General features: G+C 35.0%; 1 protein-coding gene across 4 annotated transcripts; it reads left to right on the top strand.

Annotated features, from left to right (window-relative positions):
- Positions 1-3254: 3254 nt before the first annotated feature.
- On the top strand, positions 3255-14485 carry LOC107728086 (paired box protein Pax-6-like). Of its 4 annotated transcripts, none has more exons than XM_016538163.1 (9): positions 3255-3582; positions 5272-5310; positions 5400-5615; positions 5850-6015; positions 12148-12306; positions 12395-12477; positions 12570-12720; positions 13887-13999; positions 14177-14485. In XM_016538163.1, exons 1-9 carry the CDS (start codon positions 3400-3402, stop codon positions 14465-14467), a joined length of 1401 nt encoding a protein of 466 aa, XP_016393649.1. In that variant the 5' UTR covers positions 3255-3399; the 3' UTR covers positions 14468-14485. The 4 variants fall into 4 exon arrangements, with proteins under 4 accessions (XP_016393649.1, XP_016393651.1, XP_016393647.1 ...); XM_016538161.1 differs by lacking the exon at positions 3255-3582 and adding an exon at positions 4691-5015; XM_016538165.1 differs by lacking the exon at positions 5272-5310.
- Positions 14486-15170: the final 685 nt, after the last annotated feature.

Below are 15170 nucleotides of genomic sequence, written 5' to 3'. Positions count from 1 at the left end.
TGATGAAGGCATACGACATATGTATTTAAAAATAAATTAATTTTAAAATCAGAAAATTATGCAAAAATATTTAAATTGAATATGTAAGTAGTAAAAAGTTTCTTTGTAAGTTAAGAAAATGTAAGAGTTAATGTAAGAGATTAATGTAAGTAAAATTTGGAGAAAAAATTCAACAAAATGTTGCAGGAAAAAACAACAACTATAGAACACTTAATTTAAGTGTAAAATAATGCTTATTAAAATTATTTAAATGTACTGATAAGTTAAAGTTGATAAAACTTAGTTTTACATGTTAAATGAACATTTTATCAGGAACTAGTTCTTCAGTCTTGGGAAGAGAGCGAATGGAAACGGACACACCGGTTTTGTTATTTCAGCGTCGGGAGAGAAAATGAAACGAAAGACTTTCCTTCCCTGGGCCCCTTTTTAGCAATGTCACTGAATAGATCCTTTATTGCAATTGTTTTTTTTCCAATTGAGCACCCTACTGGGCTGTTGCATCCTTTTACAACCCCTAACAACCCACACCCGTTATACACAAACACCTCTAGATATTTATAACGCGAAATTACTTTTCTATTTCCCCAAACAGCACAAACAGAAACACGCATTGGGGTTCGGGCACCGGGGTCATGTCCGTCAGGAAAGTGACAGTGGATGTTGTGTGTGTGTGTGTGTGTGTGGATGGTCGTCTGGGGGGCAGGGTGCCCTCGGCTCTTTGTATTCGGGCAAGTATTGGTGCGTTTGGTGGGAGGTTGTGTTGCTAGTTGCAGAGGCCGAGTTGTGCTGGCTGGGTTTGGGTATAGAAGGTAAAAGAGGCGCATTGTTGAGCTCCAGCAGGCTTTGTTAGGATCCTCTCACCCCCTCCACTTTTCAGAGCACTGATGCGAAGTAGACAGCGTGTGTCACTGTACACTTTTGACGGGAAGATCTAAAGAGGAACATATTTTTTTACAGACCACCAAGAAATTGAGACGCTAAAACTATTCTATTCTCTATTCTATACTTTTATATTTAATAGCGCAGGTTAAGTTTTTCTATTTTATGTGCCAAAAATAAACAAATGACAGGTGCAAAAGACTGCGTAGCCTATAAAGTACCTATATTAAAAATAAATAAATAAATAAATAAAATAGGCTTTGTATGCATTTAAAATAGGACTGAATACAAGTCATTCTAATATTACTCTTTTGCTCTATCCTAGGAATGATCTAAAATACTGAATAATAAAATATATAGAAAGATACAGTGAGGAATGTGGCAGGATATTTTAAAATATATGTAATTAAATGTAAAAATACATATCACATTTAAATGCATGCACCAAATTTTTTTGTTTTAAATCTCCAATTTGGCCTGGATATTTAGCATTGATGTTTGAAATTCACAACATATGTTTCCCTATTAGTAGGGGAGCAATAAAATACAAGTCTCATTATGACTGCCACCAGGCCAGATCTACAGTCTTACACCATGGGGAATTATATGATTATTAAGACTTAACCTTTGAACTGTGAAATGACAGGCCGGGTCATGTTTCTCTGTGATGGTGACATCAATCAAATGGATTCATTTGATAAACATGCACGCCTTCTTATACGTTCAAGAGTCTATTAAATCCAACTAATCCAGGAGTTACTGAAGAGCGAGAGGATGACAGTGGATTATTCCACCGGATTTGGACCGATTACCACACGTTTGTTGTGCAGTATCAGTGCTTAAATAAATCAGGTTCATTCAAATTAGTCCAGTTGGATGTGGTACTTAAAATTTAGGGTTTTAACTGAATAGGTTTTATTCATGACATGCCTGAAAAACCAATGAGTTTCAAAGGCTCAGAGCTGCACATTTTCTCTTTTTTCCCCCCCACTTTAAATGGAAGATATTTCAAATTTAGAGGCTCTTTTCAATGGTGCATTTCCCACAACAGGACTGTAGCAGATGTGGGGTTTGTTACAAACAAAAAAAAAAGCTTTGTCAGTTTTAATATGTTTAGAATCATGCACGCCTCTGTCCTCTTGCCCGTGCATTGCCCCTATAGCTAGAAATAAAACGAAGCCTCCCTTGAAGGCAACAAGAGCAGGATCCAAGTTGGTCTGATATCCAAATGCAGACAGAAAGGGTTGTTTTATCATGCTACTATTTGTCGTGACGATGCGTTTTTCAAAAGCAGAGCAGTGTCATATAAAGTGACAGTCCTGCCACAAGTACTTCAGCTGATCTTTTCAATGAGCCTTCCATGCATGATCCGAGACGACCTCCGCCTATTTCCAGAAATTAAGCTCAAACTTGACGTGCAGCTAGCTTTATTCTAAAGACAAATGTCAGAGAGTCTCATCATATTTTCCCCCCTCTTCTTCTTCTATATTTGGAGCTTATTTATTGCTTAGGAGCTCGGGCTCCTGCAGTCAGACGAGAGAGGAGCAGAGAGCTAGAGCACACACACACTCCGGGGAGGCTTTTCGTAGGGAGTTTTTTTTGCTCGCTTTGAATTGACTTTTCACTGGACTTTCACATCGCATCAAAAATACACCGAACTTTTATGCGCTTTTCATATTCTTCTGAGCTTTGCGGGTCCTGCTTTGCTTTAATATGTAGTTATTTCACACATTGCTGTTATGATGGAAAGCATCACTGTCGTATGCTTGGACTCTTTCAGACTGGCTTGTACTTGAATGCCGACGGGTGCTTATTTATTAGGGATTTGATTGTCTGGTGTGAGCGAGAGTTTCCAAACACTGGTGCACGGTCTTGCGGAAAGCTGTTCTCTTGAGGACAGTTTGATTATGAAATTTCAGTTCACGTGAATGGAGATGTTCATTTCATCAGTCGGTTGTGTGCGTCGATTGATTCCAGCCTAGCGCATGACATTCAAATGTTGATTTACAGGGCACAAAACGACTTGTGTAACAGCTTTCAAAACTGTTGGTTTAACAAATGCAAAACTTGGTTTGGATTATTAACGATGGTCAGATAAAGTTGATTATTAATTGAAAAAATAATGATACATTTTCCTTTGTTGGTCACACAAAATATATCACATGACTGAATCACCAGGGAATTTTTAAAGGTCAGATCAGATAGCTTAACAAATGCACATTTTTACTTTTTCCATTGTATTTTTAAGATATTTTAAATTTAGAGGCTCTTTATTATTCATTTAAAAAAATGCAAGTTTCCTTTGTTTGTCACACTTATTTGTGTAAGCAGCAAAATGTATTTAATGAGCAATTATTTAGTTGTTATTTCACTGTTGTTGATTTATTATATAACATGGACATTGTGATGTAAAAATACACTTTTTCAGTCTCATCTGACTCGGTTTGTCAGTAACGCTGATCAAAGAAAAGCTCCAAGAAGTGGAGCTTTATTCTGGACAATGGGACACCTATTGAGGGAATGTTTTCGAGTGGAAAGACGAGCCAATTTGTTATGTCTCCATGTGCCACAGGTCACAGTGGCGTCAACCAGCTCGGCGGGGTGTTTGTGAACGGCAGACCATTACCGGACTCCACCAGACAGAAGATCGTCGAACTCGCTCACAGCGGAGCGCGACCCTGCGACATCTCCAGGATTTTGCAGGTGACCGTGAAGCCCATTTGTACATCCACAAACTTCATAGGTGCTAGTGGAATAATAACACTTAGTTACAAGTCAAAATCACGGTCACTTTCAATCAAGTAGTGCAGCTAAATAAAATGGATCACACATTATGCATTCAAAGAATGTGCTATTCAGTTGTATTGCGCAGCAAACAAACAAACACTAACGTAAAGTGTGACCCGAAACGTAATGAAATCATCCTAGCAATTTTAAGGCATATTTTCTGTGTTCATAGACCCATGATGATGCAAAAGTCCAACTGGACAATAAGAACGTAAGCGTATAACCGTTTGAAGTACATTACATTATTTCAATTTAGTTATTGACTTTTCACTGGACTTTCACATCGCATCAAAAATACACCGAACTTTTATGCGCTTTTCATATTCTTCTGAGCTTTGCGGGTCCTGCTTTGCTTTAATATGTAGTTATTTCACACATTGCTGTTATGATGGAAAGCATCACTGTCGTATGCTTGGACTCTTTCAGACTGGCTTGTACTTGAATGCCGACGGGTGCTTATTTATTAGGGATTTGATTGTCTGGTGTGAACGAGAGTTTCCAAACACTGGTGCACGGTCTTGCGGAAAGCTGTTCTCTTGAGGACAGTTTGATTATGAAATTTCAGTTCACGTGAATGGAGATGTTCATTTCATCAGTCGGTTGTGTGCGTCGATTGATTCCAGCCTAGCGCATGACATTCAAATGTTGATTTACAGGGCACAAAACGACTTGTGTAACAGCTTTCAAAACTGTTGGTTTAACAAATGCAAAACTTGGTTTGGATTATTAACGATGGTCAGATAAAGTTGATTATTAATTGAAAAAATAATGATACATTTTCCTTTGTTGGTCACACAAAATATATCACATGACTGAATCACCAGGGAATTTTTAAAGGTCAGATCAGATAGCTTAACAAATGCACATTTTTACTTTTTCCATTGTATTTTTAAGATATTTTAAATTTAGAGGCTCTTTATTATTCATTTAAAAAAATGCAAGTTTCCTTTGTTTGTCACACTTATTTGTGTAAGCAGCAAAATGTATTTAATGAGCAATTATTTAGTTGTTATTTCACTGTTGTTGATTTATTATATAACATGGACATTGTGATGTAAAAATACACTTTTTCAGTCTCATCTGACTCGGTTTGTCAGTAACGCTGATCAAAGAAAAGCTCCAAGAAGTGGAGCTTTATTCTGGACAATGGGACACCTATTGAGGGAATGTTTTCGAGTGGAAAGACGAGCCAATTTGTTATGTCTCCATGTGCCACAGGTCACAGTGGCGTCAACCAGCTCGGCGGGGTGTTTGTGAACGGCAGACCATTACCGGACTCCACCAGACAGAAGATCGTCGAACTCGCTCACAGCGGAGCGCGACCCTGCGACATCTCCAGGATTTTGCAGGTGACCGTGAAGCCCATTTGTACATCCACAAACTTCATAGGTGCTAGTGGAATAATAACACTTAGTTACAAGTCAAAATCACGGTCACTTTCAATCAAGTAGTGCAGCTAAATAAAATGGATCACACATTATGCATTCAAAGAATGTGCTATTCAGTTGTATTGCGCAGCAAACAAACAAACACTAACGTAAAGTGTGACCCGAAACGTAATGAAATCATCCTAGCAATTTTAAGGCATATTTTCTGTGTTCATAGACCCATGATGATGCAAAAGTCCAACTGGACAATAAGAACGTAAGCGTATAACCGTTTGAAGTACATTACATTATTTCAATTTAGTTTTAAATAATGTATGTGAATTGTGTATATTGCTGTCCATTCAGGTGTCCAATGGGTGTGTGAGCAAGATTTTGGGGAGATATTATGAGACCGGCTCCATCCGACCACGAGCCATCGGAGGCAGCAAACCGAGGGTAGCGACGCCTGAAGTGGTCAGCAAAATAGCACAGTACAAGAGGGAGTGTCCCTCGATCTTTGCCTGGGAAATTCGGGACAGGCTGCTGTCTGACGGGGCGTGCACCAGCGATAACATACCGAGCGTAAGTGCAAATAACGCTTCATTTGCAAACGTCACTCTGCACTTCTTACGTCGATAAAAAACTTGTGCTTGCAATTTAGATAAATAGATACACTTTTACATTTATCCATATTGAAAGAATTTACCGGATTATAAATACAAATAACATTCACGGAGAGAGCTACAGTGAAATAATATGCCGCTTTAAGGCTGAAACACACAGCACTTGAGTGACGGTCTGCTTTATACCTTTCAGGTGTCGTCGATAAATCGAGTCCTACGCAACCTGGCTAGCGAAAAGCAACAGATGGGTGCAGATGGCATGTACGACAAGCTGAGAATGCTCAACGGGCAGACCGGCACATGGGGGACTCGCCCGGGATGGTACCCTGGTACGTCCGTGCCAGGACAACCAAATCAAGGTGAGACAGTCTAAAAGCAATAAGAGCATCACTGTCAGCAGCTGAGTTGGAATAACAATAACACATAAACAACAAAAAGGAACAGCAACAACAAAGCAAGTGCATCAAAAATAAATAATTAAATAATAAATAAAAACGGCAAAAAATAAACAACAAATAAAAAAAAGTATTAATTAAGAATAAATAAATAAATTAATGATTATTAATATACATTTTAATATTCTAAATAGTTTTGATAATAACAACAACAACAATAACAGCATCAGTATTTATCGTACAAATATTAATTATTTGTATTTTTTTTACTATCCCATATTCTACTATAATATTTATACTGAATTTTTATGGCAATATTCAATATAATAAATTGTAATATATATTAAACTATTATTACCAATTAAAAATTGAAAAATGAAATTACAATGTATATTAAGCTTATTACTAATAGTTTAATAACATATATACAGTATATCTATATATGTGACCCTGGACCACAAAACCAGTCGTAAGGGTAAATTTTTCGAAATTGAGAGATATACATCATATGAAAGCTGAATAAATAAGCTTTCCATTTATGTATGGTTTGTTAGGATAGGATAATATTTGGCCGAGACACAATAATTTGAAGATCTGGAATCTGAGGGTGCAAAAAAAATCAAAATATTGAGAAAATCGCTTTTAAAGTTGTCCAAATGAAGTTCTTAGCAATGCATATTACTAATCAAAAATTAAGTTTTGATATATTTACGGTAGGAAATTTACAAAATATTTTCATGGAACATGATCTTTACTTAATATCCTAATGATTTTTGGCATAAAAGAAAAATCTATAATTTTGACCCATACAATGTATTTTTGGCTATTGCTACAAATATACCTGTGCTACTTATGACTGGTTTTGTGATCCAGGTTCACATATAGTGTATAATGATGTTTATATTATACTTTATTATTAATTTAGCATAATAGTATTTTAAGTAACACTTTACAATAAGCTTTCATTTAACAACAGTTTACTACATTAGTTAACATGAACTAACGATGAAAAATACTTCTAAAGCACTTATTATCTTATTTAATGTTAATTTCAACATTTCCTCATACTTTATTAAAATCAAAAGTTGTATCTGTTAATATTATTTAATGGACCTGTGCTGACACGAACTAACAGCAAACAGTCGTATTTTTTTAAATAACGGTAAAACAGATGAATAATTACTGTAAGAAATGTACTGCTCATTGTTAGTTAATGCATTTACTAACATTAACTAAATGGAACCTTATTGTAAAGTGTTACTGTATTTTATTATGAATTCATAGTATTAATTTATTTCTACTGAAAAAGTGTTTGAAATATGTGAAATGTTAAAAAATACATTTGCAGTCATTAGGTCTATAAGTCAATCCATCTGGAGACACATTAGATTAATATACAAAATGTAGAATAGCGTGCCACTGGCAAACGTAGATGGGAAAAGGCCACTCGTTAATTGAGGAGTTAGTGCTAATTAATCGCTCATTTCAATACGGCTTCTGTCTGGCTCTTGGATCTGCGTGACTAGGAACAGAGTTTTCGGCGGAGGTGTCCATGCGCTACCACCTGCCCCCTCCCCCTGCCACTGCCCTCCACATCATTTACGCCCCATGGGGAGTGAGAGAAAAGCACTGCGTGTCCCGGGACAAAAGATGTTTCTGTCACATGCAAGAATTTGTGACAGGCACAGCTCTGTCTCTCTGTAATTGCTCATTAGAGGTTGCTTTTTTTTGAGGGAGAGAGAGAACATGTACAGACTTTTGGTTAGAGGAGACAATGAAAAAAAGTTTAGCTGATGAATAGTTAGTTTCTAATCAAGTTGATGTATCCGAATCCTGCGTGTGGATGTTCACAGTATCACAAACACTATCTTAGAACATTAATATTTAACAAGAAAAATGCAAACGATCACTTACTAAATGCAAATAATTCACCCCTAAAGTTAAATTACGCACCCTTATGTCATTCCAAATGAGACTTTTAAAGACCTAATCATTTTAAAGACCTATCATACAGGTTCAAAAGACTTTGAATATAGTGTGTAATACTGTATGGACAATTGTTATTGTGCTTTTATATTATAATTATATTATTGTGCTGTTATTGTAAATTTATGTTATTGAGCTTAATGACTCCAACTCTGAACAACAAACCAAAAAAAAGATAAAAAAAAAAAATCAATTTAAAAAATAACAGCATACAGGTTTTTATATAGTTAACTAAAACTGAAAACATTGAACACATTTTTGTTACTTGAAATAAAAGTTAACTGAAATAAAATATTATAAACAAACACAAACTACTAAAAATGACAAAAACACATTTTTGTTACTTTGTTACTAAATAAAATAAAAGTTAACTGAAATAAAATCAAATATTATAAACACACACACACAAACAGACACACACACACACACACACACACAGAGACACAAAACCTACTAAAAAACAAAACAAAATTACTAAAACTTTAAAATTAAAAAAAGAAAACAGACAATCTAAAAATAAAAACTGATTCAAAATATTAATAAAACTATTAATAGTGTCAATGATAGAAAAATAACACTGGTTTCAAATGACGATTGTGAGCAATTTTTTATTTTTTTTCTCCATTGTATGTTAACTTTTTAATGCTTTTTAAGTTTATATCTCGCAATTCTGACTTTTTTTGACAGGATTGTGAGATATAAACTCGCAACTGTGAGTTATAAAGTCAGAAATGTGTGATATAAACTTCCAGTTGTGTTATACAGTCAGAAATGCGAGATACAATCTCATGGTTGTATGAAAATGTCAGAATTGTGAGCTGACATTTTTTCTCAGAAATGGACTTGCAATAGCGAGTTTATATCTCAGACATTCTAAGATAGAGGTTAGAATTGTGAGATAATATCACAATTATCTTTTACATTTTTATATTCTGTGGCGGAAACAAGCTTCCATGTTAACCAGCTAGTCACTGCAGGTGAAACAGCCTGGAATGCACTTGTTCTGATTGGAGAGACTTCTCTATCCCATGCTAAAGCAAGCAAAGGTCTTTCAATGGTCATCTCCTGTTGAACGTATAAATCCTAACTGGCGTTTAACAGGCCCGGCCTGGGTTCTTTGATTAATGACAGTGGTGTGTAGAGGTTAACATACTGAACTGAAAGCTCTGTTGACTAGATCCTTGTGTTATACAATGCTGAGCACTGCACGCCTCTCTTTTTGTTGTTCCTTTCCAATTGTGCCCTCGGGAGAATTTGAGCCTGACGAAAAAGGCCTGGCAGCCCATCTCTGTCTGCACAGTTTAATGGTTCCCCTCATTCTTCTGGTGGTATTGTGTCATGGAGAAAAGCAGCTCTCTATTCAAGTGTTGGTGGTCACCTCAATAGGTCCCTGGACACCCATACGGTGAATAGCACTAAGAATGCCTATACATTATATGTGCTGCGTATGAAAACATCCAAGGGAGCTTGAGGATGATTCAATGTGTTTCTTTTGGCACTTTGTTACGGAACTATGCAGATGATGCTGACAATTCCTGCCCTGAATCTAGAGGCGTATTCACAACAAAGACAAATTATATTATAAAGTAGTGCTGTCAAACGATTAATCGCGATTAATCGCATTCAAAATAAAAGTTTTTGTTAACATAATATATGTGTGTACTGTGTTTATTAATTATGTATCTATAAATACACGCACATTAAGTATACATTTTGAAAATATTTACATGTATATACATGTATATATTTATATTATTATATTATATATAAATATATTTAATATATAAACATAACATGTCTTTGTTAAATATATACATGCATGTGTTTGTATTTATATATACAGGTGCATCTCAATAAATTAGAATGTCGTGGAAAAGTTCATTTATTTCAGTAATTCAACTCAAATTCTGAAACTCGTGTATTAAATACATTCAGTGCACACAGACTGAAGTAGTTTAAGTCTTTGGTTCTTTTAATTGTGATGATTTTGGCTCACATTTAACAAAAACCAATAAAATAAAACCAATAAAAAAAACATTTTTAGTGAATTGTTGGCCTTCTGGAAAGTATGTTAATTTACTGTACATGTAGGGGTAGGGGCTCCTTTAGCTTTAATTACTGCCTCAATTCGGCATGGCATGGAGGTGATCAGTTTGTGGCACTGCTGAGGTGGTATGGAAACCCAGGTTTCTTTGACAGTGGCCTTCAGCTCATCTACATTTTTTGGTCTCTTGTTTCTCATTTTCCTCTTGACAATACCCCATAGATTCTCTATGTTTGCTGGCCAGTCAAACACACCAACACCATGGTCATTTAACCAACTTTTGATGCTTTTGGCAGTGTGGGCAGGTGCCAAATCCTGCTGGAAAATGAAATCAGCATCTTCAAAAAGCTGGTCAGCAGAAGGAAGCATGAAGTGCTCCAAAATGTCTTGGTAAACGGGTGCAGTGACGTTGGTTTTCAAAAAACACAATGGACCAACACCAGCAGATGACATTGCACCCCAAATCATCACAGACTGTGGAAACTTAACACTGGACTTCAAGCAACTTGGGCTATGAGCTTCTCCACCCTTCCTCCAGACTCTAGGACCTTGGTTTCCAAATGAAATACAAAACTTGCTCTCATCTGAAAAAAGGACTTTGGACCACTGGGCAACAGTCCAGTTCTTCTTCTCCTTAGCCCAGGTAAGACGCCTCTGACGTTGTCTGTGGTTCAGGAGTGGCTTAACAAGAGGAATACGACAACTGTAGCCAAATTCCTTGACACGTCTGTGTGTGGTGGCTCTTGATGCCTTGACCCCAGCCTCAGTCCATTCCTTGTGAAGTTCACTCAAATTCTTGAATCGATTTTGCTTGACAATCCTCATAAGGCTGCGGTTCTCTCGGTTGGTTGTGCATCTTTTTCTTCCACACCTTTTCCTTCCACTCAACTTTCTGTTAACATGCTTGGATACAGCACTCTTTGCTCCGGCCTGACAGGGCATCATCACAATATGGCAAAGGGCGTAACATTTCCGTCTCACGCTTGAGGTATTCGGCCAATCACAACGCACTGAATAGCTGGCCAATCAGCGTACACCTCGCTTTTCAGACTGATGAGCTTTGTAAAAATCGACGCGTTTCAGAAAGGCGGGGCATAGAGGAGACGATCTAATGTACAGTATGTGGGAAAATAATGTGTTTTTTGAACCTTAAACCGCATAAACACATTTCATTACACCAAATACACAAAATAATGTTCTATTTAGCAACATCATATGACCCCTTTAATCATTTGACAGCACTAATTTGATAAAATAACAAAAAATATTTTATTATATTTCATTTATTGTGTTTTTTTTAATACTTTGTAAATTATTTGTGCAACTCAGTCATGCAATTTTTAATTTTTAAAAAAAAATTTTGGCCATTGAATTGAAGCTAAATAAAAATCTTAAACTTAAAAAACTACTTAGAAATTGCCTTGGCAACTAACTGAAATACATATACTTAAGTTGAAGTACTAAAACTAAAATTGAAATAAAAATTAAGCTATATAGAAAAATTAAACTTAATAATAATGATAATAAAAATAAAATTAAAAAAAATGACAAAAGCACAGGTAACACTTTACAATAAGGTTCCATTTGTTAACATTAGTGACTTGCATATTATTTAACATGAACTTCAAACTTATTATTTTTAGTTAATGTTAATTTCAGTATTTACTAATATATTATTAAAATCAAAAGTTGTACCTGTTAGTACTATTTAATGGCCTTGAGCTAACATGAACTAACAAAGAATAGCTTTATTTTTATTAACTAACGTTAACAAATATTAATAATTATATAACAAATGTATTGCACATTGTTAGTTAATGCATTAACTGGCATCAACTAATGGAATCTTACTGTAAAGTATTACCAAAGCACATAACAAAATTGACTAAACTTAAACTAAAATGAAAAAAAAAAAAAATGTAAAAGAAAATAATATTACTAAATAGTATATAAATAGTTCTAAAATAACACTGATGCACCATGGTGTGAATTGACTCAAGGTTATGAAAATATGGTGTGTGTGTGTGTGATCTACAATTCTACATCTTTTTCATCTTTTTTTGCAGATGGTTGCCAGCAACAGGACAACGGTGGTGAGAACACTAACTCCATTAGCTCAAACGGTGAGGATTCAGATGAGACTCAAATGCGCCTGCAACTGAAAAGAAAACTGCAAAGAAACAGAACGTCGTTCACGCAGGAGCAGATCGAAGCCCTGGAAAAAGGTGAGCGTCAAGTGTAAGCATTAACAACAAATGTCTGCCATACCCAGCTGAGGGACACAGAGTAACACGCTTTCCCATCGGTTTTTAGAGTTTGAAAGAACCCACTATCCAGATGTTTTCGCAAGAGAAAGACTTGCAGCAAAAATCGACCTTCCAGAAGCTAGAATACAGGTGAGAAGATTAGTGCAACTTTAAAACCAGGGCATCTACTGCATGTTCACTGTTGCTATGGTTTACATCTGCTGATCTTCTCTGTGTCGCAGGTATGGTTCTCAAACAGAAGAGCAAAATGGAGGAGGGAAGAGAAGCTGAGGAACCAGCGACGACAAGCCAGCAACTCCTCCAGTCACATTCCCATCAGCAGCAGTTTCAACACAAGCGTCTACCAGGCAATCCCACAACCCACCACTCCTGGTGAATGACACACCACAACCTAAATATATAAGACATGCAATAATGCCTTCACACCAAAGTCCAAATGTTTGATGCAAACAAGATTTTAGATCTCTTTTACACAAATATTGTACAACAGATGTCAGAACAATTAATTCAATCTTTTATTATGAAAACGAAAATGAACATAGCTTTGAATGATCTACTTGAGTCATTTAGTTGCATCAAAAGCTTAACTTTTTGTTAGATTCCTTTTCTCCTGAAATAAGTCTTAAAAATATAATATAATTAGTGCTGTCAAATGATTAATCGCGATTAATCGCATCTAAAATAAAGGTTTTTGTTTACATAATATATGTGTGTGTACTGTGCATATTTATTATGGATATATAAATACACACACATGCACATATATATTTAGGAAGAGAATGTTATGTTTATATATTAAATATATTTATATATAATATAAATTGTAAAAATATATGCATGTAAATACACGTAAATATTTTCAAAATATATACACACATGTGTGTATTTATATATACATAATAAATATACACAGTACACACAGATATATTATGTAAACAAAAACGTTTATTTTGGATGCGATTAATCGCGATTAATCGTTTGACAGCACTAAATATAATATAATATAATAAAATGTAATTATTTATAATAGTTTTATTTATTTATATTAATTACATTTATTTTATTATTTATCATATTATTTATTGTTACATATATTAAATGTTTTGTATGTATACAAAATATAATAATAATAATAATAAAATACTTTTGTGTCAATTATTCACATTGAACTCATTGTTAACTAAAACAAAAACTAACTAAACTAAAATAAATAAATATTAGTTTGAAAAGCACTTCAACCATGATAAACTCTTTTTCCATAATTTTAAATAATTTTGTAGTATACAAAACATCATCCTTGGGTTACACAAATATTGTTCAACAAATATCGGATGTAGAACAGTTAATTCAAAGTATTCAAACTATAATTAAAGAACAATCATTTAGCTGCGTCAAACTGCGAAGGCTTTACATTTTGGTAGATTCACTCCAACTATTATAATCGAAATCTTTCATAACTAAAGGATGACATTTTTGAGTATGCTATATTTACTTGATAAAATGTGTAAACCATGTGATATTTTTTTTGTCTTTACCAGTGTCCTTCACAACAGGGTCCATGCTAGGCCGATCAGACACGGCTCTGACCAACACGTACACGGGTTTGCCTCCGATGCCCAGCTTCACAATGGCTAACAACCTGTCTATGCAGGTGAGTAGCGTTACAAACACAAGTTTCCTCCTCTACCCTTGATAACTCGATTAATGTGCTGTGTGTGATGCTTCCTTAAATGTCCCCCATTCCATCATTTAACGCAAACTCCTCTGTGTTATAGATACTAAAAAGCTATATATTTACAATATATATATATATTCTTGTTTTTTATAGCCAAGCCAGACATCTTCCTATTCCTGCATGCTGCCCACCAGTCCGTCCGTGAATGGGCGAAGCTACGACACATACACACCCCCTCATATGCAGGCACACATGAACAGCCAAACAATGGCAACTTCTGGTACCACCTCAACAGGTAGGCAGAATACGTTCATTGTGCATTTAACGAACTCGCCCTTGATCAACTGGCACATTTATACTACCGTTCAGAAGTCTGGGGTTAGAAAGATTTTTGATTTGCAAGAAATGAGCAGCAAGGACCAACATTACATTGACCAAAAGTGACAGTACAGACATTTATAATGTTACAGAAGACTTATATTTCAAATAAATGCTGTTCTTTTGAGCTTTCTACTCAAAGAATTCTGAAAACCGATGTTTCCACAAAAGTATTAAGCAGCACAACATTGATAATAATAAGAAATGTTTCTTGAGCAGGAACTCATCATATTAGAATGATTTCTGAAGGATCATGTGACACTGAAGACTGGAGTAATGATGCTGAAAATTCAGCTTTACATCACAGGAATAAATTACGTTTTAAAATATTTAAAAATAGAAAACAGTTATTTTAATTTGTAATAATGTTTCGCAATATTACTATTTTTACTGTGTCAAATAAATGTAGCCTTAGTGAGCATAAGAGACTTCTTTTAAAAACATTTAAAAATCTTAAACTTTTGAACGGTAGTGTATTATGCATATGCTCTTTTACCAATTTATTGTTCACGTTTTATATGAATTGCCCTAAAATTCTATTTAATTTTAAATGCATGATTTTGTGCATCAAAAATTGTGTTTCTTTGTTTAAATTTAAGGGGGTCTGAATACTTTCCGTACCCACTGTATGTACCATTTTTCCCCTTCACAGTCCCTTTCAGTGAAACATAATTTTAAAATATTTAAAAAATCTAAAGACGTTTTTCCATGATAAAGATCCTTTTATGCAATGGAAAGATTCCATGGATATTGTCTGTTTTACGTTGAA

Source organism: Sinocyclocheilus rhinocerous, unplaced genomic scaffold (assembly GCF_001515625.1).
Source record: "Sinocyclocheilus rhinocerous isolate Xijiao unplaced genomic scaffold, SAMN03320098_v1.1 scaffold1779, whole genome shotgun sequence".
In the NCBI taxonomy this organism is placed as follows: domain Eukaryota; kingdom Metazoa; phylum Chordata; class Actinopteri; order Cypriniformes; family Cyprinidae; genus Sinocyclocheilus; species Sinocyclocheilus rhinocerous.
Note: the sequence above shows the minus strand (reverse complement) of the source record. Positions and strands in the feature narration are given on the sequence as shown.

Coding starts and splice junctions, on each gene's coding strand:
- LOC107728086 (XM_016538163.1), top strand. CDS start 3,400: ATGTTTTCGAGTGGAAAGACGAGCCAATTTGTTATGTCTCCATGTGCC. Junction 5,616..5,849: donor CCAGCGATAACATACCGAGC/GTAAGTGCAAAT, acceptor TATACCTTTCAG/GTGTCGTCGATAAATCGAGT. Junction 12,478..12,569: donor TTCCAGAAGCTAGAATACAG/GTGAGAAGATTA, acceptor TCTGTGTCGCAG/GTATGGTTCTCAAACAGAAG.